Source organism: Enoplosus armatus, chromosome 17 (assembly GCF_043641665.1).
Source record: "Enoplosus armatus isolate fEnoArm2 chromosome 17, fEnoArm2.hap1, whole genome shotgun sequence".
NCBI classification, from domain to species: domain Eukaryota; kingdom Metazoa; phylum Chordata; class Actinopteri; order Centrarchiformes; family Enoplosidae; genus Enoplosus; species Enoplosus armatus.
The window spans coordinates 11,773,693-11,800,306 of record NC_092196.1 but is presented as its reverse complement, the minus strand read 5'-3'; the positions used below and the strand labels follow the sequence as shown (position 1 = coordinate 11,800,306).

Below are 26,614 nucleotides of genomic sequence, written 5' to 3'. Positions count from 1 at the left end.
TTGTTGCTTTTGTGTGAACTTGAGGCACCAGATGACACTGATGAAGGCATAATGGACGAAAACATTTATAAATAATGAAACATATTATGTGGGAATAGAGTTGTGCTACTTATTTAATTTTGATTGACATGTATTGAAGCTCACACTGATCTCCACCTCACTGTGTGTGCATTCTCAAAGAACAACTGTTACATATGCATTCACACAGACTCTCAGTACAGAGGTAAAAGATTGGTCATCTGATGGTATGCTGCATGATATGCAAATGTTCTGACCACCCTCTGTCCTGATTGTTCACTATAGATGGGGATGTCAGGAGCTCCATTTGGCCAGCAGTATGGTCAAGCTGGGGTGCAGCAGATGGGGGCAGCGGGGGTCAATGCCCAACAACTCCATAACAAGACAGCCCTTTCCAACAACCTGCCCCAATTCCCTGGTGAGCTGAAGGGAGCTGGGAGTGTGCCAAACATGGTGAGTGTCACTTGGGTCTTAAATTAAAAAAAAAAGGTGCATATCTGTCTCAGGACCTTTTTGTTTTAGGTAAGTTAGGGGAAGAATATTCTACATTAATCTGTATCCACAATATCAATGTGCATTGGCACTGTAATTATACTGCTGCTATACAATACACCACTCACAGTGTGCATGTTATTTTTTTCAACTAAATTTGTACAATTTTTCTTAGAAATGGATACACTTCCTTAGAAATGCTTTATGCTTCTGTTGCTACACCTCCTCCTCTGCAGACATGAGCACACAGTCTGCAACCATTGAAGTATGCATACTAGCTTCGTTCTCTGCCTTGCGCTTTCATGAGGAGAGTTGTCATAGAAGTCTCAAAGAAACATTGACATGCTGCCATAAAGGACCCTTTGTCTCCTTTTCTTCTTTGTTAAGTGTTTGAAATAAAGCCAACACATTGCACATACATTTTAAACAGACTGCCACCCGGTCTTGGGGTAAATACTTGGTAGTAGTAGTTTAGATTTTAATTTGGAGATTATCCTTGTGTTATCCTTATGTACGAAAGGTTTACTATGGTTTCTGCCCAAACGTTGTCTACACTGGCCGCATAGTGGCAGCAGCAGTTGCAGATCTCCATCAGTGTCTACGCTGGATCTGTTCAGCCGCAGTACTGCCATGCACTCAGAAGTGCAATACACATAATTCGGAAGAAAATAGACTTGAAGTGCATGTAAAGCGTGAGCATGGTCGTTGTACACAGCTGTATTGGGGGAAAAAAATGTGTACCTGTTGTGTCAGATCTAAATGAGACGGCGGACTGATAAACGTGGCTGAAGCGCATTTGTGGTATTGACAGGCGTAAGCCTTTACATGTGGTAAATTTCATCCTGTCAGAGATTAAAATAAATTGCTACCAAACTAAAATGATTTGCACAAGCAAATAATCTGAGAAGAAATACTGTAACATAATTAAGTTTTACATTAATATTACAAATTTGCTCATTCATAACTGACAAGAACAACAAACAGTCAATTTGATCATGACCAATAATCAGAGTAAGGAAAGACACTCACAGACAAGTTTACTGATTTTCACTTTCGCGGATTCTAAGTGTGGCAAGATGCTAACCCTGTCTACCTAACCCCTCAGACGGGCCTAAACTTCATGCAGCCCACACACTCAGCTTGTCTGATAAGATAGTGTGTACAGCGTTATGTACATTGCTCCCTTGCTTTGAAAAAACAAAACAAAACCAAAAATGAAAATAGCATTAAGGGCAACATATTTGTTAAAGGCTGTCCACTCTGACATTGTTGAACATTTACATTAACTGTTGAGTACAGAGAGATTCTTTCGAGGCACAAAGTAAACAGAGTCCAGTGCTATGCAAATCTGTTTGAGGAACAGGAAATGGTCTTAATCCAGGCAGGAAATGTGATTTTATGTATAGTTTACCAATTCCCTCTCATTCTTAGTGGTTTCTTTCACATTGTCTTTTAATTCTTGAGTTTTAACTTCCCCTGTTTTGCCTACTCTTTCTTCTTTGGTGCCATATCTTCATTTTAATTTCTTCCTTTTCTTTTCCCACATATCTAATCCCTTGCTGTACATTGAGAATCTCTGATTCATTATATTTATTGGTTTCCTTTTTGTTTTTACTTAAAACCTGAAAGTCTAAAATGAGGAATGTCTGACATTTCTGTGCCTAACCTGCATGTGTATTGGCACTCTTGCAGTCACAGATGCAGCAGCAGGTAGGCATGGTCCCTGGGGCTGGTGGTGTGTCGGCGGGCCCAACGGCCGACCCAGAGAAGCGCAAACTCATTCAGCAGCAGCTGGTCCTGTTGCTCCACGCACACAAGTGCCAGCGGCGGGAGCAGGCCAACGGGGAGGTGAGGGCCTGCACCCTGCCCCACTGCCGCACCATGAAGAACGTCCTCAACCACATGACCCATTGCCAGGCTGGCAAGTCCTGCCAGGGTGAGTAAAAGTGAAATGTTTTCAGAGCACTGGATCAAAAATCTAGCTTGAATCCAAATATTACATTTCTACGTCCTGTTACAGTGTGTTCACCTGTGACCACAAGGTGTTAAATGGGTATATTAATGTGCTAACTAATTACCCTTCATCTGGACTTTTATGTGACTGTGATGTTGCGGGTTAGTGTTTAGTCTAATAATCACTAAGACTCAAACAAGAATCTGATCATTAAATTTACCAAGTTAGAATTTCTATACAGATGGGTTAACTGCTCCATGTGTGTTGTGAGCAACTGTAATCAGAGCCTGTGATGTGGGCACAGTGCCATTACCTTTACATGCCTCAGAAACAACACTGTAAAAGGTGTTGATGACCTAGTTTTGAGTTCACCCAAACTGCCAAAAGCTCCTGTCGCCTTCAGCTAATTGCTCGCCGATATTGTCCATAGCAAAATTGATTATTGATCTGTATGTGGCTGACCGGTTAAGGGAGTTGGCTGAAATTTGCATCCCTATATAAAACTAAACAACCAAATTGCTTAGTTGTTGACCTACAAGACGGATACAATGCAAAAGGAGTTATTATGATAATACAGCATTGACAAAAATGTAACTTTCTTGACTATGTTTAACCACTATTTAAGATGCTAAAGTTGAATTGTTTTGCACATTGTAAAGCAGTAAGCTGTTGTGCATGCATGTGTTTTATTGCTCAAATAGAGCTACTCTACCCCTTTGACTCGCTAAGCTCCAAATGCCCCAGTGACTGACAACATCAGCAAACATGAATTTAATCTTTTTTAGAACAGCTGTCATGATGGTTGTACTCTATTTCCTGGTCTACCCTGGCAGCTTCCCTCTGACAGCTGTGGGTAGTAAGGAGGTCACCCAAGGCTGATGAACTTTGAACTTTGATTATTTATACTGTTTATACACTTACAGTAAATGCAAGGTTCCATTTATGGTTTTACAACATGTACAATTGCTTTTACATATCTATTTGCACATTGCACTGTAGCAGTTGAGCATTTGCTGTATTTATACTATATGTTTCTTCACTTCTATAAACACAAATTTTGCTCGTGTTTATAGAAGCGGTGTATTAATTCAATGTGTTTTTCATAGTCTTTTTAAAATACTTAACTTTTAAAATGTCACGTAGTGCTGAATTAATTGTCACCACTCCTGTGTCTCTGTTTCCCTTTCATTTCTCCCCAGTGGCCCACTGTGCATCATCCAGACAGATCATCTCCCACTGGAAGAACTGTACGCGGCACGACTGTCCGGTCTGCCTGCCTTTGAAGAATGCTAGTGACAAGAGAAACCAGCAACGTGAGTATCTCCAGCAGCTCCCCTTCTCTGTAATACATTTGTAAATCCATGTAAAATGCATATGGGTTAAGTTAAAAGTTCCTGATGGGTGCTAATATATCCGTCATCTGGCTCTGGTCATTTTGAAAAAAACCAAAAACATTCTTCGATACCTTGTAAGCTGTTCAACAGGGCAGTTGTCACTCAGCAGCAAGCGTTAGGACAGTGTGTGTGGTATAAAGTGGTGCCACCTGCAGGTTGTGTCTCCCTGCCACAGCTCTGTGCTGGCTGGCTGTGAGCACAGGAACAGTGAGAGGATTCCTCTAGAAAGGCTGGGCCTGTAATGTTACACCCAGGGGAGGGGCTCCGTAGCTCTGCTATTAGTGGGGGCAGGGTCTTGGGACAGCATGCTCTCTGATTGGTTAAAAGGCCCTATGACAGATTTAAATCCCCCACAGAGGCAGCGTGCTCCCTGTCAGCAATCAACACAGCAGGGAGCAGTGCAGGGATTTTAGATGGAGGCCTGCGCAAGTCGTTTGCATAGAGATTTTTTTCTTTACACAGTTTTATTTAATGATGTTTCAGGTTTAAAAAGATGTTTTATAGTGATGAGTAAACTGATATTAATTATTTGTGTTTCATGATTTATTCATTCATATTCATATATGTTTTGATGTTTAGAAGAGAGAAAGCACACAGAAACACTTGAAGCAGAACTTACTCCTCAATTATCACAGGGTTTTAATTAAATGCTTTATTTAATATGACCAAACCACTTATTAATTTCCTCATCTTTTCCCTCCAGCCATGCTAAGTTCCCCCGGTGCTGGCTTGCAGAACGCCATCAGTACAGTGGGGCCTGGCCAGCCCAGTGCCACAGCCATCAACAGTGCTGCCACGCACATCGACCCCAGCTCCATGCAGAGGGCCTATGCTGCCCTTGGCCTGCCGTACGGGAACCAGTCCCCTGCTCAGGGCCAGGGTCCCACTCAGCAAAGCCCCCAGCACCAGCAGCTGCGAAATATGAACCCACTAGGTACGGGATAGATAGGACTGCACTTCCATTTTAGAGGATTATGTACAAGTGATAACAATACTATAAGTCTGTTGCTAAGCCTTTTTCTTGTAAACCCTTGTAAATGACTGTGTGTGTTTATCAGGCACTAATCAGATGAACCAGATGGCAGGAGGCATGGGTGTCCCCTCTTCAGACCAGGCTGGCATGCACTCCGACTCTCTACCATCCACACTCAACAAGTGAGCATTCTCATCCTTAATATGTCACACAAGGCCTTTTGCTGCCAAGGCACCCACTATTTTTATCGTCCTTCCCAGGAAATGTATGCTTCTACAATCATTGTCATCTTGTAAATGATGACATGATTTCATGTGATGTAGCTGGCATTTAATTCACAGACTGGGGGTTACTTAGGATAATGAGTCCTGTGGTTTCTCATTTGGTCTTCTTGTCAACCAAATCACCATTCAGTGAATCTTTTGTTGGTAAATAATCATCCATGATCTCAATCTGTTCTCTGTCCCGTGGTTCTTTTTAAATATCATGGAGGACAAAAATATTTTATCAAAATGTAAATTACAAATCATTATTTTGAACTGTAACTGTAATAGTTTCTTTCTCTCTGTGTCCTATAGTCAGTTGATGCCAGATGGATCAGTAGCGGGTGGCATGGGAAACCTGCCCACTGCCACCCCTCTCTCTGCTACAGGGGTAAGGAAGGCCTGGCATGAACACGTCACTCAGGACCTGCGCACCCACCTGGTGCACAAACTGTAAGTCCAACAATGAAACCGATGTATTACTAGTACTCGAGTTCTGTCATATGAAAACAGAATATAACTTTTCTGCTGTCTCTCTTCAGTGTACAAGCCATATTCCCCACCCCAGACCCTGCAGCACTGAAGGACCGGCGAATGGAGAACCTGGTGGCATATGCACGCAAGGTTGAGGGTGACATGTACGAGTCAGCTAACAGCAGGGTAACTAATATAATTCACACTACAGATTTTTATTATCACATCATTACGACCTGAGTGACAGTCATCTTTGCTTAATGTCTTTTAATCCTAAGCCTTTAATCTCACTATGAGTGCAGATAATTTTAACCAGAACCAGATACCAAGAAACACACTTGTTATTCTTCTAAAAATATCTTGTCTGCCTTTTGTTTCTTATCGTCCACTCACTAGGATGAGTATTACCACTTCCTGGCCGAGAAAATCTACAAAATCCAGAAAGAACTGGAGGAGAAGAGGCGCTCACGGCTCCAGAAACAGCCTGGCATGGTGGGCACACCTGGGCCTCAGCAACCTGGTATGGCTCAGCCCAACGCCATGGGCCCAGGACAGGCCGTCCGACCTCCCAGTTAGTAGCCAAACTCTCTACACTATAATATCTTAATACAAAAGGCGAAAGACACTTAAGGGTTTTGAATATTAGCTTCTTCTAACTATTCTCCATTTCTCTGACACGAGTACAAAATATTTTGGTAATGGATATTAACTTATAAATGAACACTGCTATATCCTGTCTTCTCTCAGATGGACCTGTGCCTATGCCCAACATGCCAAATCAGATAATGAACCGTATGCAGGTGCCCCAAGGTATGTGTTCGTACTTTGCTTTCTTAGCAGTCGTTTTCCAGGGAAACTGGCTCCATATTTTTTTTGGCTAACCTTCCTAGTTCTTAAGTTTGCTAATAAATTGAAGTTTAAATGTTATATAGAAAATTGGTAAGCATTTCAACAGTGAAGTGAGTTTTAGTTTCTCGAGCACACATGATTGTTTAACCAGTTAAAGTTAAATGCATTTGTCAGAGCTGTGATGTTTGAAGTGAGCTGGTTCAGTGCCTCTGCCCGCCCAGCAGGACATGGAATATTGAATTATAACAACTCCCAAGTATAATAAACAGGTGTATAATTGTGTGTGTATCTTTTCCCACAGGAATCAATCAGTTTAACCCAATGGCAATGCAGAATGCGCAGATGTCTCAGGCACCCATGGGAGCACGCGCTCCCTCCCCCATGAACCATCCACAGCAGATGAACATGAGCTCCGTCCCAGCGGTTAGATCTTTCTCCTCTGTTTCTCAGCTTTATTTTTTTTCTCTCCTCTCACTTTTCGTTTTTTCTGAGGATGTCAGTTTCCCTCTTAAACTTGTTCTTCTTGGAACCATTTTTCAATTTTGTGTTTGTTTTGTCCCAAGTTCAGTTGTTGCTCCATATTTTGGCTCTTTCCTTCACTTTTTCACTCCTCTTGACTGTTAAATGCCCACAGTTTTTGCCTGATTGCTCGTTTCTTAGTCTGTTACCATTTTGACACTAAAGCATCAAAATGGGGTTGTGCTGCCTGTGGTTGGTACAGGTCCAAATCCATTTATGAACTAGCCGCCTGGCTGTCGAGTAATCTGTAATGAATCCATAGCAGAGCCTCAGGCCATGCTGTATTTGATTCAGCACAGCTGTTACACCACAGGCCCTTTTAGAAGACTATTGTAGTAGTAGCATGCATGTATGCTGCATTCCATTCACTTTATTTTACTTGGCAAGCATTGAATAATACAGGCCTGCTGCCATAATGATTTTGTCTATTTCATCTCTCTTCTCCTTTACAGATGGGCATGTCCCCGTCAAGGATGCCTCAGACTCAAGGAATGATGGGTAGTCATGCTAATAACATGGTAGCTCAGCCAGCCAACCAGGGCCAGTTCCTGCCACAGGGCCAGTTCACTGCAGGTGCAGGTGGAGCAATGAGTGTGAATGTAGGCTTGGGCCAGCCCATAACGCAGGCTGCTGTCACACAGGTAAGACTTGTGATGTGCTGAGAGACATTTTGTACGCTCTTAGCGTTATCAGTGCTCCTAGCATTTTTCTGTCTGAACGCGGCCTTACGATTGTCACCATGTGGGCTGCTATATGAATGGTGTGTACTTGTATGCTTAACTTTGCATCCCTCTTTGTTTCAGCAGCCGCAGAACTCTAACCTCCCTCTGAATGCACTGGGATCCCTTGGCTCCCAGCTGCCATGTGGCCCTGGAGCCCAGCCCACCCGGCGTGCCACCCCTCCACCTAATGCCTCTGCCAGCCTGCAGCCTCAGCAGCAGCAGCAGCAGCAGCAGCTGCAGCAGCACCATGCTTCTGCACAGGCCCAGGTTCCACCGCAGCCCTCCACCCCCGCCTCCACGGGTGGGCCCTCCTCCACCCCAACCCACGTACCCAGTAGCCTTCCTGGCCCCCCCTCAGTTCTGGGCACAACCCCTGACCCCTCCCAGCCTCTCACACCCATGCAGCCCCAGACAGAACCCCCCAGCCAGATGCAGCAGCCCACCTCAGTGCAGGCACAGCACCCCAGCACACCGGTGAGATATTACTTCTTACTGAAAAGTCACTATAACTCTTGTTTTGCTCACTGCTTTGGCAGCTCCAGTTAAAGCTGACAGGTCTTTTGACTAAACAATTTTAAAAGGAATATTAAAGGGAGATTATATGTCAAGATTTTGTTCAGAGAGGATCACTGACAGTCCTTCCTTGATCCTTAATTTGCCAGTATTATTTGATTTCTAAATGATCAACGTTGTGATCAGAATGTCTCTTCCTCCTCTCCTTAAAGTTGTCCCAGGCAGCAGCGAGTATAGATAACAGAGTGCCCACCCCAGCCTCTGTAGCTGAGCTGAGCTCTCAGCAGGCCCTGCCGGACATGAGCGGCACTGAAGTCAAACCTGAAGTAAAAGAAGAAGATGATGACAGCAACTCTGGGAAGAAGCAGCCAGATGTAAAAATGGAGGTATGTTCATGATTTTACAAGATGATTTAGTAATCGGTAGGTAAGAAAGACATTGTTGAGGCAAGCGATAGAAAGAAGCACACTTTTGTCTACTGTTGGTCAGACCAAAAGCCATTTGCTGTTTGATACCCTGGTTACTATTGCAAACTCCATCCACCACAACCAACCCAGTTCTGCTCACATTTCATGTCCCAAAAAGTAAATTTGACTTGTGGCTTTTCGCTCTCCCAAAGGAAACTGTTATTCTTCCCATTAAATACTTGACGGTTTCACGACTCAGCACCGCAGGATAGCTGGTTGACCATGGTTGTGTTCATATAGCAGGACGATGAAACCAAACCCCCTCTGGTGAAGAAGGAGGAGCCAGATGCAGCAGAGCCAAAGCAGGAACCAATGGAAACTGAGGAGAAGAAGCCGGAGATGAAGACAGAACCCAAAGAAGAGGAGGAAAATGGGGCCAACGGCACATCAGCCACCTCTGCCACTCAGAACCGCAAAAAAAGTAAGAACACAGATATCATTTGTATATATGTGTATGTGTAACAATATATTGTGGTATGATATTTTGTGATACAAAAATTACAAGATACTTGTCATGGAGCTAAAAAAATGGATCACAATATCAAGTATATGTGTGTGTGTGTATATATATATATATTAATTTCAGCTCACGTTGCATTAAACAAGAGTGAAATTGTTTGCCTGTGTCAACTGAGAGTTGAAGATTTCCTTACACCCCAGTATAAATGTATCCTGTCACAGCGGTTTTATTGATGCTGATGATCATTTGTCAGAGTGTATAGATAGATACGGCATTTGTTCAGTTAACTTTTAATTTAAATCTTGTTTGCAGACACTGGCATGCTGTTTGTTTTAGGTTTCTTATAACATTATTATCGTCTGTCCAGTTTTCAAGCCGGAGGAGCTGAGACAAGCCCTAATGCCGACACTTGAGGCCCTCTACAGGCAAGACCCAGAGTCACTGCCCTTCAGACAACCTGTAGACCCCATGCTACTGGGCATCCCTGTGAGTATCGGCAATGTTATACACACAAACCTCAATTCAGATATTGCAAGACCGACAGAAAATACTGCTAAGCATGATTTGCTTATTCCTGCAAATGTCTCTCTCCGGCTGCACAGGACTACTTTGAAATTGTGAAGAATCCCATCGACTTATCCACCATCAAACGCAAGCTAGATACGGGTCAGTACCAGGAGCCCTGGCAATATGTGGAAGATGTGTGGCTCATGTTCAACAATGCCTGGTTGTACAACCGTAAAACATCCCGTGTCTACAAATACTGCACCAAACTGGCAGAAGTGTTTGAAGCAGAGATTGATCCCGTCATGCAGGGCCTGGGCTACTGCTGTGGCAGGAAGGTGAGACAATACAGGAATTTAACACTCAAAAATGTACTTTTTACCATATTTATCTTGTCCCTTCACATTTAACTTAACCTGCATGTGGCAGTTGACTTGAGCTCAACCTGTTTATTGCAGTGACATGGATTGTTAATGTTTCTCTGATGTTTCCACAGTATGAGTTCTCACCCCAGACGCTGTGTTGCTATGGCAAACAATTGTGTACCATCTCCAGGGATGGCACCTACTACAGCTACCAGAACAGGTAAAATTGTCATTTGACTCTGCTGAGGGGTAGAGGTGGGTAAAAAAGTGAGGGAGGGGTTATAAAGAGAAGGTGTGCAGCTTCTTCTTTAAAGATAAAACATGGTCGAAGATACCACTTCACATACAGCCATACTAGTCAACAAAGCTGTATGCACATGATGATCTTTCCTTTATAGGAGTGTTACAGACGCCACTGAGAGTTGTGTATTGTGGCTAAGCAGAATGTGCATGATCAGGCCCTGTGTTGTCTTCATATGTCTGTTGTTCCCCAAAACCAGCACCAAAGTTCCCCCTGCTGTGCAGAATCTGCTACTGCACCTCAGAATCATTCCAATGCAACGCCATTTAATTACTGTAGATAAGCGGGTTTACCAATTTAGGATTCAAGAATTCCAACAAAAAGTCAGTGTTTATGATAATTTAATGGATTCCTTGTTTTATCATTTGACCAAATCTTGATCTAAATGCCTAAAGTATTTGGACTGAAATACCTGTGACTTCAATAAAATTAATTAAGTCACTTATTGTTACAGTTTTCCTACAAGACATTTGTATTTGCGTTATAAATCATTCTGTCTCCCCCGGCATGACCATGTAATTCCTTCATCAGCTCATAATGCATGTTGCTTCTGATAGAAATGATTGTTGTTATCATATTCCAGCATGCAGGTAGATGGTGTAGGGTTGACATACAGTAGTTTATGTTCCAACATTCATTTGTTAACATTCATTTAAAATCATTAACATAGCATTTTAGCATGTTTCCCCCATTTCTGTTCCAGTTTGAATGAGAGTGGCTGGATCATGACCATTTCAACTGTGACTAACCTGTACCCCTCTGCCTGTGTGTGTGTGTATGTGTCACTCCATCCGTCCACTGCCCATGCTCCGTCCTCGGTTGTTGCCGTGTGCCCCGTTTACTCTGCATTCTGCCACCTGTACGCCGGTTTGCCTGTGCTGCTACTGTGTGTGCTGGCTGCAGTTCACCCAAATATGGCCTTATTGCCGACAGGTATCACTTCTGTGAGAAGTGCTTCAACGAGATCCAGGGCAACAGTGTGACCCTGGGGGACGACCCGGCACAGCCACAGACGTAAGTTACCAGGCCCGGGTGGCTGAACACCACCTGATGATCATCTTGCGAGATTATCAGGCTGTTTTCTCTCTGGATTCTGTGGAAAGGATTTTCAATCACAGGAGCCAACATGAACTTGGTTGTCTCTTTATCTCTTTTTTTGTGCAGCATGATATCAAAAGAACAGTTTGAAAAGAAGAAAAATGACATGCTGGACTCTGAACCGTGAGTACTGTCTGGGCAGTAACTTCAGTTTGACTCTTTTATGTGATGGCACTGATGCTTCTTTACTACTTTTTGCAAGGAAAGCACAGACAAAGCAAATGTTTGTCGTTGCAGGTTTGTTGAATGTAAAGACTGTGGACGAAAGATGCATCAGATCTGCGTGCTGCACTACGACGTCATTTGGCCATCAGGGTAAGTCTCGCTGTGGCTGTTGGACAACTGTCCAAGCCCTTTAAGCAAAGACAGTCCATGTTTGACCTTTACAGAATTCTTTCTGACAGGAATTTGCATTTGCCGGAGTTATTGTATTTTGACAATAAACTACGGTTCAATCTTTCTTCTTCTAGTTTTATCTGTGACAACTGTCTGAAGAAGTCTGGCAAAACAAGAAAGGAAAACAAGTTTGCAGCCAAAAGTAAGTCACATGTAGTAGTAAAACAACAGTAACATTTAATGAAATTATATTTTCCTTTGTTCCATAATGTAAAAGCCTCTTTAAAACTTGAACTAATATTAAATGTTTGTAAAGGGTTGCAGACTACAAGGTTGGGGACGTATATTGAGGACAGAGTGAATAAGTACTTGAAAAGGCAGAACCACCCAGAGGCCGGTGAGGTGTTTGTGCGAGTTGTGGCCAGCTCTGACAAAACTGTGGAGATAAAGCCTGGCATGAAGTCTAGGTAAGATTCTCACCTGCTGATAAAGTGTGTCTCTCTTTTTTTGCAAATAATATGGAATAAAATTATAGTTTTCATTGTGTGGCTGCTTTCTTACTTTGAGCCCAGACGGAAACTACACTGCATACCACTTCTACCAACTTCTCATCTCAGAAACAAATCAGGAGTGAATCTGGGATTATTCAAGTGCTTTTTAAGAAAGATTGCTCAATGATTATTGTGTGTCATGCATTTGACATGTACACAGAGACTTACAAATCTCATCAAAATTCTGATAAAGCAATGTTGTGAAAAGTAATGTTCTTGAGCATTTTTGCCTTCATTTGATAACGGTGACAAAATGAATGAAGAGAGCAAAGGTGCCCTGCTGGACTCAACGCTCCAATTATATTATCAGAATATTAAACCCCCACCAGGACATCCCAGACACTTTTTTAATTGATGGATTTGAATGTGGCAGATGACGACCTCCTCGATATAGATCTCTATTGTGCTGACCTTCCACCGAATGTAAATCCTCTAAAAATGTACCTTGTGGCTTTCCTGCTCACCCTTTGCTCTCAATTGCAAATACATACACAGTCCATATAGTATATGAATCTCTAAGTAAGTAAACATGCATGAAAGACCTGACAATGGAAATTATCCAGGAGATCTCTTGAGGAGCCTGGGGCCCAAAATTATTCCCTCTGCTCTCCAAAATAAAAATTAAAGTTTAGTTCTAAAAAGAATAATGATGATAAAAACAGTTTGTAACTTAACTTAATGCTTCTCTGTTTCTGCAGGTTTGTGGACTCAGGCGAGATGGTGGAGACCTTCCCTTACAGAACCAAAGCACTTTTTGCATTTGAGGAAATAGACGGTGTGGACGTTTGTTTCTTCGGCATGCACGTCCAGGAGTACGGCTCAGAGTGCCCCTTTCCAAATACCAGGTAAAACTACAGCAAAAAAAAAGAAGAATGATGTATGCAGTTAATTTTGGTTGTTTGTATTTCTCTTTGATTAAATTCTCCATATTTGCTTTGCAGACGGGTTTACATATCATACCTCGACAGTATTCACTTCTTCAAACCACGTTTGCTGAGGACTGCAGTGTACCACGAGATCTTAATAGGCTACCTGGAGTATGTGAAGAAACTGGGGTGAGTTAAGAGTAGTTTACACAGGTGTTGTGTTCTACACCCTTCCGGATGTGTGTATATATATATATATATAATTCCTGCAAGTGTTAAGTGGCTGATAACTCTTGTCACCCTCAGGTATGTGATGGGCCACATCTGGGCCTGCCCACCCAGTGAAGGAGATGACTACATTTTCCACTGCCACCCTCCTGACCAGAAGATCCCCAAGCCCAAGAGGCTCCAAGAGTGGTACAGAAAGATGCTGGACAAGGCTTTCGCTGAGAGGATCTTACATGATTACAAGGTCAGGACATGATCACGTGATTACAGTGGGATGTTCTGTCTCTCAAGAGTTTCTCAGTTATAGTTAACAATTTTGCCACCAGTTATAACTGTACAGTGAGTAAAGCCTGGGTGTGATGAGGTGTCAAGTCAGATGCCATCCCATACTGCCGTATTGAGTTGATTTATTTTAAAAATAAGTTGAGTGAATGAGTTCTAATACTCTACTGTAGGCTTGAAAATGTCACACTTATTATGAAATAATTTTGACATATTATATGTATTGCGTTATCTTGATAATTACTGTTTATTTACTGCTGTTACAGAATTTCAGCTGTTATATTAGATCCAAGTGGGATGAACATGTAAATTTAAAAACTCTTTTTAAACTTAAGTTTAAACTGCTATACCGATATTGTGTTATGTATCCCAATATTCATTTTGTCTATAACAGCTTTTTCTAGCATTGATGGGCTTTGAATCATCCGTTCTGTCTCTGCTAACAAGACAAATAGTGTTTATCAGCCACTGTGTCCAGTTTACAAGTGTGCAGCATATAGGGGGCTTGTGTTAGGTATACATTATTGAGAAAATGATGATGACAAAAACTACAATTCTACTAATTTTTAGACAATATGCAGTTGAAAGTTTTAAATTCAACTAATTGAACTCGCTGACCCTCCCTTAAAGAGCTATGTCACTATCTTGCCTGATGGAAGTCTTGTGTTTCTGTGTTCAGGACATTTTCAAGCAGGCAACAGAGGACCGGCTGACCAGTGCCTATGAGCTGCCGTACTTTGAGGGCGACTTTTGGCCTAATGTACTGGAGGAGAGCATCAAGGAGCTGGAGCAGGAGGAGGAGGAGAGGAAGAAGGAGGAGAACACAGCCTCCTCTGAGACGACAGAGGTGAGTTAGATAAATAGGTGGATTGAGCATTTTGAAATATGTTTTATAAAAGGAATTCTTGTTATGCCAAAATCAACAGTCTGGTGCTTAGGCCTGTTTCACCCCAGATTGTATCATCCTCAAGTCCTCATTATATAAAAGCTTTCAGCAGGCACTCGGGCATTGTTTAACCACTCAGCTTAATTGCATAACCTCATCTTGCCTGTTGTGCAATCTCTGCTTCTCTAAACGTCCATGTCCATCTATTTCAAGGGAGCCCAAGCTGACAGCAAGACTGCCAAAAAGAAGAATAACAAGAAAACCAACAAAAACAAGAGCAGCGTGAGCCGAGCCAATAAGAAAAAGCCTGGGATGCCGAATGTAGCCAATGATCTGTCCCAGAAGCTCTACGCCACGATGGAGAAACATAAGGAGGTGGGAAACCATATAACCCTATATAACTATAACAGATTTTTTTGCAGTCCATTCCTCATGATTAAAAATGCCATTCCATACAACATTGCAGCAACTAACTTTCTTTTTTTAACACTTCTGATATTTTTAAGCCCAGCTGGTAGAATGATATGGGTTATCAAATAATTGCACAGAACAGGTTCTTTCTCTCAATCGCACCTCTTACTGTACATCATATGGGCACATGAGTACACAAGCACACAACAGGACCCATCGTCTTTAGAGAGCAGTGCAGATACTTACATTCCCATTTAGGAAGTGCTTCCAATTAAGGAGTGAGAGTTGGGAATTTGTTACAGCACACTTTGACTGTCCTTACAACTAACCGACACGTTTCCCCTCCTTTCTACTACAAGGTGTTTTTTGTTATCCACCTCCATGCTGGGCCAGTCATTAACACCCTGCCACCCATCATGGACCCCGACCCTTTGTTGACCTGTGACCTGATGGATGGCCGTGATGCCTTTCTGACTTTGGCCAGGGACAAGCACTGGGAGTTCAGCTCACTGAGAAGGTGCAAATGGAGCACGATGTGTATGTTGGTAGAGCTGCACAACCAGGGCCAGGACCGCTTTGTGTACACCTGCAACGAGTGCAAGCACCACGTCGAGACTCGCTGGCACTGCACCGTCTGCGAGGTAGGGAATAGTGGCATTTTACAGATATGTTTTGGAATCTATATCTGTATCAGTTTTGAATTGAATTTAAATCTTGACTTAACCTTAATGTGGTCTTCCTTATCTGTCATCAGGACTACGACCTATGCATTAACTGCTACAACGCAAAGGGCCATGAGCACCAGATGGTGAAGTGGGGCCTAGGTTTAGATGATGACAGCAACGGTCAGGGTGGAGAGGCCTCCAAGAGCCCTCAGGAGAGCCGACGTCTCAGCATCCAGCGCTGTATCCAGTCCCTGGTCCACGCCTGCCAGTGCCGCAATGCCAACTGCTCTTTGCCTTCATGCCAGAAGATGAAGAGGGTGGTTCAACACACCAAAGGCTGCAAGCGCAAGACCAATGGTGGCTGTCCTGTGTGCAAGCAGCTCATCGCTTTATGTTGTTATCACGCCAAGCACTGTCAGGAGAACAAGTGTCCTGTTCCCTTCTGTCTCAACATCAAGCACAAACTCCGTCAGCAGCAGCTGCAGCACAGGCTCCAGCAGGCTCAAATGATGCGTCGCAGAATGGCCACCATGGCTGGAAGGGGTATGCCCATGCCATCCCCACCTACCTCAGCAGCCCCCGACACCCCCAACTCTGTGCAGCAGCCTAATACACCCCAGACCCCCCAGCCTATGCCCAACCAGCCCCAACAACAACAGCAGCCACCAAACCCTACCAATATTGGTCAAGGCTTCCCCAACAATGGCCGCAGCAGCCAGCCCCCAACACCAGTGCCGCAGGGCAAACCAGGGCCTCAGTCATCCCCTCTCCATCAGCAGCAGTCACCTCTTCCCAACATGCCCCACCAGCAGCAGCCTCAGCCTCAGCCACCACAGCAGCAGCAGCAGCAGCAGCAGCAGCAGCAGCAGCAGCAACAACAGCAGCAGCAGCCTCTGCTGGCAGCCCTGAAGGTGGCCAGACAGATTGAGATGGTTGCCAAGGCAAAGCATCAGCAGCAGCAGCAGCAGCAGCAGCAGCAGAATTATGCCAGGAATGGGATGCCCATGAACCACCCACGAATGATGGGGCCTATGCAAGGCCAGATGCAGATGATGCAGGGGCCTCGGGGCCCCCAGGTGATGCAGGCTATGCAGCAGGGCCAGTGGGGTCCAGGGATGCAGAATCCCATGCAGAATCCCCAGAGTCATCAGCCGCAGGTCCCGCCTCAACAAGGTCCCATGGCCCCTCAGCAGGCTCAGGTAAACCCTATGCCCCAGCAGGGCCAGCTCATGCAGAGGCCCATGATGCCTCAGCAACAGGGTCTCCAAATGCCTGGGGTCATGCCTCCCCAGGGGCCCTCACAGCAGGGTATGACACCACAGCAGCAAAACATGCCACGGGGCATACCTGGTAACATTGCCCCGAGTGCCCTGCAAGACTTGCTGCGCACTCTCAAATCTCCCAGCTCTCCCCAGCAGCAACAGCAGGTCCTCAACATCCTCAAATCTAACCCCCACCTCATGGCCGCCTTCATTAAACAGAGGACAGCCAAGTACCAGGCCAACCAGCCGCAGCAACAGCAGCAGGTGCAGCAGCAGAATCCTCAGTCCATGCTGGGGACCCAGGCAGGAATGCAGGCCATGGCAGCCATGGCAAACCAAGTGCAGAGGCCAGGGATGGCACCTCAGCAGCAGCCTCCTCAGCAGGCAGGGCCCCAGGGCATGGCAAACATGGGCCCCCAAGGCCAGATGATGAATGCTGCTCAAAACGGCAATCCCCAACTGTACCGCAGACAGCAGCTGCTCAGGATGCAGCAGATGCAGCAGCAGCAGCAGCAGCAGGCACAGCAGCAGCAGCAGCAGCAGGGGGGCATGCCTCAGGGCCACGGTCAGTTCCCCCAGCAGCAGCCAGGGCCAGCAAGTTACTCCCAGCTCCGTATGCAGCAGCAAATGGCTATGCAAGGAGGTGGGGGGCCCATGGGACAGCTCCCTCCCACGTCCCAAATGGGCCAACCTGGCATGGGCATGGATGGGCCTACCCAGAACCTACTCCAACAGCGCATACTTCAGCAGCAACAGCAACAGCAGATGTTAAAGCAACAGATGGGCTCTCCGGCGCAGGCTAATTCGATGAGTCCACAACCCCACATGCTCCAAGGCCAAGCCCAGGGAGGAGCTCACTTACCTGGCCAGACAATGGCAAATACCCTGGGAAACCAAGTACGCTCCCCAGCCCCAGTGCAATCGCCCCGTCCGCCTTCGCAGCAGCCCCCGCATTCCAGTCCTTCCCCACGGATACAGCCCCAGCCCTCACCTCAGCACGGCGCCCTCCACTCCAGCTCTCCCCACCCCAGTCTTGGAGGCCCCATGTCAGGCTCCATGGAGCAGGGACACATGGGAACACCGGAGCAAAGTGCCATGCTCCCGCAACTTAACACACCAAACAGAGGGGGGTTGAGTAATGACATGGGTATGGTGGGTGACACGACAGGAGACACGCTGGAGAAATTTGTTGAAGGATTGTAGCATTTTGCGACAGAAGAAAGGCCTTGTTCTGTTTTCAGCTGAGAAATTTTTGTACTTGCTGATGTAAAAAGCTAAAAGAAATACAAACAAATGAGTCATATGAGGCCTACAGACTGTGAACTTTCCTTAAACCAAGGGACTGCTTTTTCTTCCAACACACAGAGTGATTTAATAATTGCTGTTGAAAAGAAGACAACAAAGACACAAAGAATATATTTTTGGTTCAGACCAGCCATGCAAGAATTTGCCCTGGTCTTTGTGTTGTTTTAATTTGTTTTTCATTTGTTATGCTCTGGTATTGACTTTTTTTAACAAAACTTCTCAAAACAAAAAATATTTCATTTTATTATTCAATTCTTTTTTATTTTGTACCTTTGCAAATTAATATCGTATTTGTGTTGAGAAGACTGTAAAATTATTTGTCTGGGAATTTTTTGCCAGGTTTCACCTCTTGCTCAGTGTCTCTGTTCCTGGCTAATTTATTCTAATATGCCATTTTTCAAAAGGACTGCCTTTGGGAAAGCCTTAATTTCTTTCCTGTTTGCAGAGTCTATGGGAGATTAATGTATTTGTATAGATCTAGGAACTCTTGCACACACCCAAACACAAAAGGCAGGTGTAAGAGAAACCTGCATTGAAGCTTATTAATGTTCACAGGTGCCGGAATGTTCTTTTTACTGGCTCGGGCTCAGAAATTGTCTTGCAGATGTTTAAAAAATTGCTTTGTCTCTCCCTCAGTCTAAAGAAATTCTCATTAAGTCCTGAACCTCTTTTGCCTGTGGTGGGGAACTAACTTGTTTGACTGCTGATTTGTGTTCAGAGAGAGTTTTGTGCATCATTTTCTCTCTTGCGTTAAACTTGAATTGATGATGAACTGTTCTCTAATGTAAATCATGCAGCTAGACAGTACTGTAAATATGCAGAAAATACGAATGAAATCACTGTACAAACTGGTTCAAAGGCTCATTTCGTACTTATATACCATATTGTTAAATAAACCTGTGTGCCACAGACTCTGTTTCAAATGTTTCTGTTTGGCGAGTACTCTGTTGTGGTCAGTGTTACGATTGCAACTAATGATTATTTTCATTATTAATTGATATAAAAATCATCCCTCACAATTTCACACCCTAGATGACATTGTCTTTTTGCTCTTTTTCTCTGACAGTCTTAACAGTCTAAAACCCCAAGCGATTCTATGTACTGTAATCTAACATGTAGTTTTAATGTATAAATGTAAACTGGAACCATCAAATGTTTCACCTTTTTGCTTGAAAAATTACTCAAACTATTAATCAAATATCATGGATGGACATGAAATGTATCTGCAATTAATCGGCTCATCAATTAATCAGATAATCGTCTCAGCTCTAGTCAGACACGGGAAACGTATTTACATAATTTTGTTTGATTTTTAATGTAGTTAAAATGACCACTGTTTGACCTTGAAGGGCAAATTAAGAACTGAAATTAATCCCCATCAAATATTAAAGGAGGCTAACAAATCAACAGCAACCGAAGTATTAATTGCTACAGATATGATTAAGTCACATCAATGAAATGAAACCGTGCACTATACTTTTTACATGAGATGATTTACATTGGAATAATTTCCGGTTTTCGTCAGGCAGTGTGATGGACGCCCTGCTTACGTCATTACAAAGCGCAGTCGCGGGTCCTGCCTGTGCAGTCGTCGTTCAGCGTGTGTCCCTCGGTCAATCGACCTGTCTCGTCCTCTCTTCCCCCCTTTGCCTGTCATCATGTCCCGCTGCCTCGCGCTGGCTCGGTTCGCCCTCGGTTCCTCTCAGAGGGCCAACTCTCGGCTAATGTCATGTGCACGAGGGCTGAGCAGCAGAGCTGTCTCGCGCCCCGTCACTGGAGGTAAGTTGCGTTAGTTAGCCGGCGGAGTTAGCCTAGCCGGCTAGTTGACAGCCACAAGATCATAGTCATGTAAACTCTGCTGCGGCTAAATGCTTCATTTATCAGCCTGCAGTGTACAACCACGAGCCGATAGTTCACTTAGAATCCACACAACCGCTACAGGTGGATTTAAATCGATGGGTTTCTGTCAAGGATCAGTTATTACATCATTACATTAGACTGACCCACAGACTGGGAACTGAACTGATAGTCGGTGTCAAGTGATTTCATGTTTAATTTTTCATTTTACATGTATTCATTATTATATAAGAGAGCGTTACAAGTTCATCCCTGGCTCCTCTTCTCACTGTTTCGGCTTCATGCCTTTACTTGATGGAGTTATCAGACAGGTTGTACAGTGATACCAAAAGTCCTGTTTGTAAACTCTACTCAAGATGATATGTATATGTGGAGTTATTGTTTGCTGTGATAACATTTATTTCCTCACTGGCCGTGAAGAGATCCGTTTTGCAACATGTCTCCAAAGCTAATGTGAGGTTTCAGCAGGCTGAGTTTGACAAAGTTGTATGGATTTCCCTCTTTGCAGTACCACACCTCCACCACTGCTCAAACCATAACTCCACCAAAATATCCATCTTATGGGTCTTTCATTTGCATTAAAATAGACTAGGAAATATCTCTTTTTGATTGAAGGTTGCAGCACTCTTTCTTGGCATTTCTCAGTGGTGAAAATAGAGAATAAAGCTGGCATTGATCTTATGTGCAATCTCTTTCCATCTGAACATACATGTGATTAATCATATGATCACCTAAGAGCTGCTCTTAAAGGCTTTGTTGTAAGATAAATGTAATTATCAGACTTTTGATTAATGGAGGTTCTTGATTAGTAAAGCCTTCTGTAAGGCATCCAAAAGGACAACAATGTCAATGCCACAGCTTTGTTTGTGAAGCTGCCCCACCAGCTGACTCCTCCTGTCGTCAGACTCTCAGGTTGGACAGCAGCAGCAGAGGTGGAGCAGTCGGCCTAGAGTGTGGAGCTCCCAGCGGTCCTGCCTCGGCTTCAGCCAGCAGGCACACTACAGCACCCAGGAGGCGGAGAAAGAGCCAGAGAAAGAGCCCGAGGTGGAGCCTCTGCACACCATCATCAGTGATACAGAGTCTGTACAAGGTGCTGTAACAGCTGCAGACATAATTCTCCTTGAATGTTACAGCACACACCTGATCATGTGTTAGATTTAAGATAATCTGAATGTTGTTCTACCCCTGATCCACGCAGGTAGCTTCTCCAAGCATGAATTTCAGGCTGAGACGAAAAAACTGCTGGACATTGTTGCCAGGTCCTTGTACTCGGAGAAAGAGGTTAGAGTGTGTGTGTGTGTGTGTGTGTGTGTGTGTGTGTGTGTGTGTGTGTGTGTGTGTGTGTGTGTGTGTGTGTGTGTGTGAGAGAGAAATAATCAACTTAGCTAGACTGACATTTGAGTTTATTAACTATGTTTTTTTTTTCCGGCTGGTTCGCCTTCTCTTCTACATCCCTCCAGGTGTTCATCAGGGAGCTGATCTCAAACGGCAGTGACGCTCTGGAAAAACTGCGCCACAAACTGGTCACGTCAGGTGGTGAAACGGCTCAGATGGAGATCCACCTGCAGACCGATGGCGCCAAGGGAACCTTCACCATTCAGGTATACCCATGACTGTGTGAGGTGTGCAGTCTGCATGAGCTGTAGTTGACTGGTATTATTCTCTTTGACAGATTTGGGTGCTGTAGGTCTTTCGTCTTTGTAGCCCCTTTTCCACTGCAGGAACCAAATGTAAAGTATAACCTTTGTCACGGGTGCTGCTTTTGGTTTGGGAATCGCAATGCGTTCAGTGGAGCAAAACATACAACTATGAAGTTCTTGAGGCCGTTTTGGGCTACCAAGTGCCGGCCCCAGCAGTGTCCTGGACAAGAAAACCATAAACCTATATCACTTCTTCCATTGATTGTCCCGCAACGACTCACTTCCCTCCTCTACCACACAGCACAGCCCAAAACGTCCTGGTTTGTAAAATACAGTGGAAAGGCAAGGATGAACCAGGTTACTGCAGTGAACAAGGGCTTCTGGTGGACCCTGGGTCCCGGCCGGTTTTTGAGATAGATTGCCACCTGGTGGATGAATATCATACATATATTTTTATGAGTGACGGAGATTCTCTGTTCTCTAATAGGACACAGGAGTGGGGATGAATCAAGAGGAGCTGGTGGCCAACCTGGGGACCATCGCCCGCTCTGGTTCCAAGGTGACTGTTGTAGACTTGCGTCCACAGACTCGTGTGTTGACACGCAATAAACAATCCAATTAATCCATCAGTTCATATCTATGAATGTCACACTTGTATTTATGATGCGTCCTGTTGATTATCCTGTCATAATAATCATCTCTTCCCGACACTGCAGGCATTTTTGGACGCCCTGCAGAACCAGGCGGAGGCCAGCAGCACCATCATTGGTCAGTTCGGGGTGGGATTCTACTCTGCCTTCATGGTGTCTGACCGCGTTGACGTCTACTCTCAGTCCGCCGAGCCCGGGGCACCAGGTTACAAGTGGTCCTCAGACGGGTGAGAGGGAAGGGTGGGATGAGAGCAATAAAAGAAAGTCTTTTATTTCAACATCAAGAGCAGGAAAAGAGACATTTCCTCAGTGTGATTCTGTTCTACAGCAGAACAAAGAGCGAACACATACAGCCCTGTCATTGTCTTCCTCAGCTCTGGAGTTTTTGAGATCGCTGAAGCCGCCGGTGTTCAGCGGGGAACAAAGATCGTGCTGCACCTCAAAGACGACTGCAAGGAGTTTTCCTCTGAGGACAGAGTTAAAGGTACAAACAGCCGGAGCTGCTTCAGCGCCTAAACTGTAACTGCAGCGATGAAACATGTCAGTGCATCGCTCCATGTGATTACAAGCTGCGGTATCTCTTTCAGAGGTTGTAACAAAGTACAGCAACTTTGTCAGCTTCCCCATCTTCCTGAACGGACGGAGGCTCAACACTCTGCAGGTGAGCCTCTCTGGTTCTGTTGGTCTTAATCCAGAAACTTTGTGAATGAGTCAGGCATCACTGCAGTAACATATACTTCATCATTTGAATGTGTTTTTTTTTTTGTTGTCTTTATTAATTGTTGTCTGACCTCTGTCTCCCATCAGGCCTTGTGGATGATGGAGCCAAAGGAGATCAGCGACTGGCAGCACGAGGAGTTCTACCGTTACGTCGCCCAGTCCTACGACAAGCCCCGCTACACGCTGCACTACCGCGCCGACGCCCCGCTCAACATCCGCAGCATCTTTTATGTCCCCGACGCGGTGAGACGCTCAGGACTGGCAGTTTTCTGTTTGTCCGTGTGTGTGATGTGTTTCCGTACGCACGCCCAGTGTTGACACTTCAAACTTAAGTTTAACTGGAGTTTCGCTGCCTAGCTGAGCCAAAAAACCTCTCCAGCCAATTCAAAGGGAATGTTTTCTATATTTTCTTTAGTGCTAGTGAGTAAAAATAAGTTTTTTGTCAACAGAAGCCGAGCATGTTTGACGTGAGCAGGGAGATGGGCTCCAGCGTGGCTCTGTTCAGCAGGAAGATCCTGATCCAGACCAAAGCCACCGACATTCTGCCCAAATGGCTGCGCTTCCTCCGAGGTGGAAACAACACTCGTCTCTCCTCTGTTCTTACATGCATGATTTTATGAAATGAGGGAAAGATTAGTGTTGGTTTGTCAGTGCTAAACATTGTGTGTGTGTGTGTGTGTGTGTGTGTGTGTGTGCGTGCAGGTGTGGTGGACAGTGAGGACATCCCTCTGAATCTGAGCAGAGAGCTGCTGCAGGAGAGCGCCCTCATCAGGTACAGAACCACCAGAATCTACATTTTTTCAGGAATATTTACTCATAAATTCATTTCTCTGTTCTCTACTTGTACTCCTGCTACTGATTGATTTTCATACCCTCACCTCCCGGCTTCAGGAAGCTCCGTGACGTTTTGCAGCAGAGGGTGATCCGCTTCCTGCTCGACCAGAGCAAGAAGGATCCAGAGAAGTACAGCAAGTTCTTTGAGGACTACGGCCTCTTCATGAGGGAGGGCATCGTCACCACCCAGGAACAAGACGTCAAGGTGACTTTCTTTTTACTTTAAAAATGCAAAAACAACTTTCCACTTTTTCATTAAAATGTCATGAATGTTTGGTTTACAACTTTTTTTTTTTAGTGTCTCGAATGTTAAAATCAGCAGAAATACGTTGTCTGAAATGTGATGTCAGCCTCTGTGCTGTCTGTGAACAGGAGGACATTGCAAAGCTGTTGAGGTTCGAGTCCTCAGCCCTGCCAGCGGGCCAGCAGACCAACCTGACGGAGTACTCCTCCCGCATGAAGGCTGGCACACGCAACATCTACTACCTGTGCGCCCCCAACCGCCATCTTGCCGAGCACTCGCCCTACTACGAGGCCATGAAACAGAAAGACATGGAGGTGAGAGGGTGGTGATACATGAAGGAGGACACGAGCACAACACTGTTTTAACTCCTTTTGGTTGGTCAGGGGTTGTGATAGCAACTTTAATGTACTGTATTTGCTGTATCAGTTGGCTTTTGTCCAGATATTTTCATCTTTGATTATTATATAATAGTCAGTTGTCTTGTTAGTGAAAGAGGAAATGTCACTGAAGAGCTGATTTTAAAAACTGTTCAATGTGGATGAAAACCCGTGAAATCCCGTGTGTGCAGGTGCTGTTCTGCTACGAGCAGTTTGATGAGCTGACGCTGCTCCACCTCCGGGAGTTCGACAAGAAGAAGATGATCTCAGTGGAGACCGACATCGTGGTGGATCACTACAAGGAGGAGAAGTTTGAGGACAGCAAGCCCGGTCTGCTCCTCTCTCACATCTCCTGTTAAAAGCTGCAGCAGTCGCGGCTGTAGTCCTGACCTCCTGTTTATTGCCTTTCCTCCTCCGCAGCCTCCGAGCGTCTGACGCAGGAGCAGGCCGACGACCTGATGTCCTGGATGAAGAATGCTTTGGGCCCCAGAGTCACCAACATAAAGGTGACAAGATACACACCGTATAGGAGTCTGAATTTCTTTAGTTGTTAATGAAGCTCGAGTGTGTGAACGTGAACACCTTGCATTTAACACATTGCATAATACATTTTTTTTTTCCTCTTCTGGCCCCCAGCTGACTCCTCGGCTGGACACCCACCCAGCTATGATCACGGTGCTGGAGATGGGTGCTGCACGCCACTTCCTCCGCACCCAGCAGCTGGCCCGCACTGCCGAGGAGAGAGCTCAGATCCTGCAGCCCACACTGGAGATCAACGCAGGGTGAGAGAGAGAGAGGGGTGTGTGTGGTGGGATGGATTTATTACTTTGAAATAATATGCGTTTGTGTGCAGCTGTAACAGTCCTTTTTTTTTTAACCATCCGATAGACATGATCTGATCAAGAAGCTGCAGGCACTGAAGGACACAAACCCTGACCTGGCTGGACTGCTGCTGGAACAGGTACTGTGGGTCAGAGCTGGACATGGAAAACATATTTGAATCAACTTTTTGTGGGATATTATTATCTCTTAAAGTGACTTGTTTTAATTGTCTTGAAGTCTATCAGGGCAGTTTTATACATTCATTTCTCTCTCTGTATAATCTTTTAGATCTATGACAACGCCATGATCACAGCAGGCCTAAACGATGATCCACGGCCGATGATTTCCCGCCTCAACGATCTGCTGGCTAAAGCTCTGGAGAAGCACTGAGAGCCTCTCGCAGACATGAGCAGTGCAGAATGACTTGGTTTTAGTGACACTGAAGGACCTCCGGAGCAGGAGAACTGCAGTTTCTGAAGAGAACTACCGGCCTTTCGTTCATCTGAAGCTATAAAATCACATCTTTCCCCGTTTGGAGTACTTCAGCCCCCTTATGGAGAGCGCACAAAGGCTTACAAAGCTCAGCTGGAGTGAAGTGAACTGTTGTAAACACTTCTACGTCTTTATGCTCCGCGTTCAGCTGTGTTTCAAAAGGTATTGATATTAGTAATAATATTCAGAGGATATGTGCCATAACAAAAGTCATAACGGTTGTGGTCACACCTGTCATTTGGCATGTGAAATTTCCTGAAATTGCCATCTTGTTTTCAAGACCGGGCACGACAAAAATAAATCGTCAGGCTCAGTGTCGTCCACATCCTGAATAATCTGGATGCAAACCAGCCACAAACAATGTAGAGATGAAGAGGGAAAGCAGGAAAAACCCGGGAGTAAAACTATACTGTATTTCAAAATCCTCTTGAATTATCACTTGTAACAACAGCTAAAGATACATCGAGTTTTATTCTAAAGAGTGGCAAGAGACTGATCACGGTTCAATTAGAAATACAAGACGTCCTCTCTGCTGAATGGAGCTGTTAACGTTTGCCACTTTCTGTTCCCTTTTCTTTGAGCCCTCCAACATTCTCCTTGTTTTTCCTCATTATTTAATATTTTCTGGTCACTTTTGTGGTTTATAAGTAACTGAATACCTGCGATGTTGGACTATTTCATGTAAAGAAATATTTTTGAACTGGGTCATTTCAGTGTGTATCTGGTAGATGCTGCAAATGTGACTTGTCAACTGTCAGTGGTCAAACATGGCTTCTCAACAGGATTCATTGCTATTAAAGTGCCAGTGAACTTCATGTAA

General features: G+C 44.7%; 2 protein-coding genes across 2 annotated transcripts in view; both read left to right on the top strand.

Annotated features, from left to right (window-relative positions):
- crebbpb (CREB binding protein b) overlaps nucleotides 1-19,081 on the top strand; it is a 31,500-nt gene extending 12,419 nt beyond the window's left edge. Inside the window, exons 3-31 of the mRNA XM_070922418.1 lie at nucleotides 304-471; nucleotides 2,209-2,446; nucleotides 3,664-3,777; nucleotides 4,562-4,792; nucleotides 4,917-5,013; nucleotides 5,410-5,547; nucleotides 5,637-5,754; nucleotides 5,965-6,139; nucleotides 6,316-6,378; nucleotides 6,719-6,840; nucleotides 7,389-7,577; nucleotides 7,740-8,132; nucleotides 8,384-8,557; nucleotides 8,882-9,059; nucleotides 9,466-9,584; nucleotides 9,701-9,940; nucleotides 10,099-10,187; nucleotides 11,202-11,284; nucleotides 11,393-11,489; nucleotides 11,604-11,681; nucleotides 11,837-11,904; nucleotides 12,019-12,169; nucleotides 12,952-13,098; nucleotides 13,195-13,308; nucleotides 13,426-13,591; nucleotides 14,309-14,476; nucleotides 14,729-14,890; nucleotides 15,286-15,567; nucleotides 15,681-19,081. Of these exons, the coding sequence (XP_070778519.1) occupies nucleotides 304-471; nucleotides 2,209-2,446; nucleotides 3,664-3,777; nucleotides 4,562-4,792; nucleotides 4,917-5,013; nucleotides 5,410-5,547; nucleotides 5,637-5,754; nucleotides 5,965-6,139; nucleotides 6,316-6,378; nucleotides 6,719-6,840; nucleotides 7,389-7,577; nucleotides 7,740-8,132; nucleotides 8,384-8,557; nucleotides 8,882-9,059; nucleotides 9,466-9,584; nucleotides 9,701-9,940; nucleotides 10,099-10,187; nucleotides 11,202-11,284; nucleotides 11,393-11,489; nucleotides 11,604-11,681; nucleotides 11,837-11,904; nucleotides 12,019-12,169; nucleotides 12,952-13,098; nucleotides 13,195-13,308; nucleotides 13,426-13,591; nucleotides 14,309-14,476; nucleotides 14,729-14,890; nucleotides 15,286-15,567; nucleotides 15,681-18,056 (6,738 nt within the window). The 3' untranslated portion in view covers nucleotides 18,057-19,081. The remainder of the gene's footprint in view (nucleotides 1-303; nucleotides 472-2,208; nucleotides 2,447-3,663; nucleotides 3,778-4,561; nucleotides 4,793-4,916; nucleotides 5,014-5,409; nucleotides 5,548-5,636; nucleotides 5,755-5,964; nucleotides 6,140-6,315; nucleotides 6,379-6,718; nucleotides 6,841-7,388; nucleotides 7,578-7,739; nucleotides 8,133-8,383; nucleotides 8,558-8,881; nucleotides 9,060-9,465; nucleotides 9,585-9,700; nucleotides 9,941-10,098; nucleotides 10,188-11,201; nucleotides 11,285-11,392; nucleotides 11,490-11,603; nucleotides 11,682-11,836; nucleotides 11,905-12,018; nucleotides 12,170-12,951; nucleotides 13,099-13,194; nucleotides 13,309-13,425; nucleotides 13,592-14,308; nucleotides 14,477-14,728; nucleotides 14,891-15,285; nucleotides 15,568-15,680) is intronic.
- A 720-nt stretch (nucleotides 19,082-19,801) lies between these two features.
- On the top strand, nucleotides 19,802-26,609 carry trap1 (TNF receptor-associated protein 1). The gene is made up of 18 exons (XM_070922968.1): nucleotides 19,802-19,937; nucleotides 20,920-21,105; nucleotides 21,214-21,296; nucleotides 21,476-21,616; nucleotides 22,143-22,214; nucleotides 22,372-22,532; nucleotides 22,680-22,789; nucleotides 22,893-22,966; nucleotides 23,113-23,268; nucleotides 23,475-23,595; nucleotides 23,728-23,797; nucleotides 23,917-24,064; nucleotides 24,232-24,417; nucleotides 24,672-24,810; nucleotides 24,901-24,986; nucleotides 25,117-25,262; nucleotides 25,369-25,441; nucleotides 25,591-26,609. Exons 1-18 carry the CDS (start codon nucleotides 19,817-19,819, stop codon nucleotides 25,690-25,692), a joined length of 2,175 nt encoding a protein of 724 aa, XP_070779069.1. The 5' UTR covers nucleotides 19,802-19,816; the 3' UTR covers nucleotides 25,693-26,609.
- The last annotated feature ends 5 nt before the right edge of the window (nucleotides 26,610-26,614 follow it).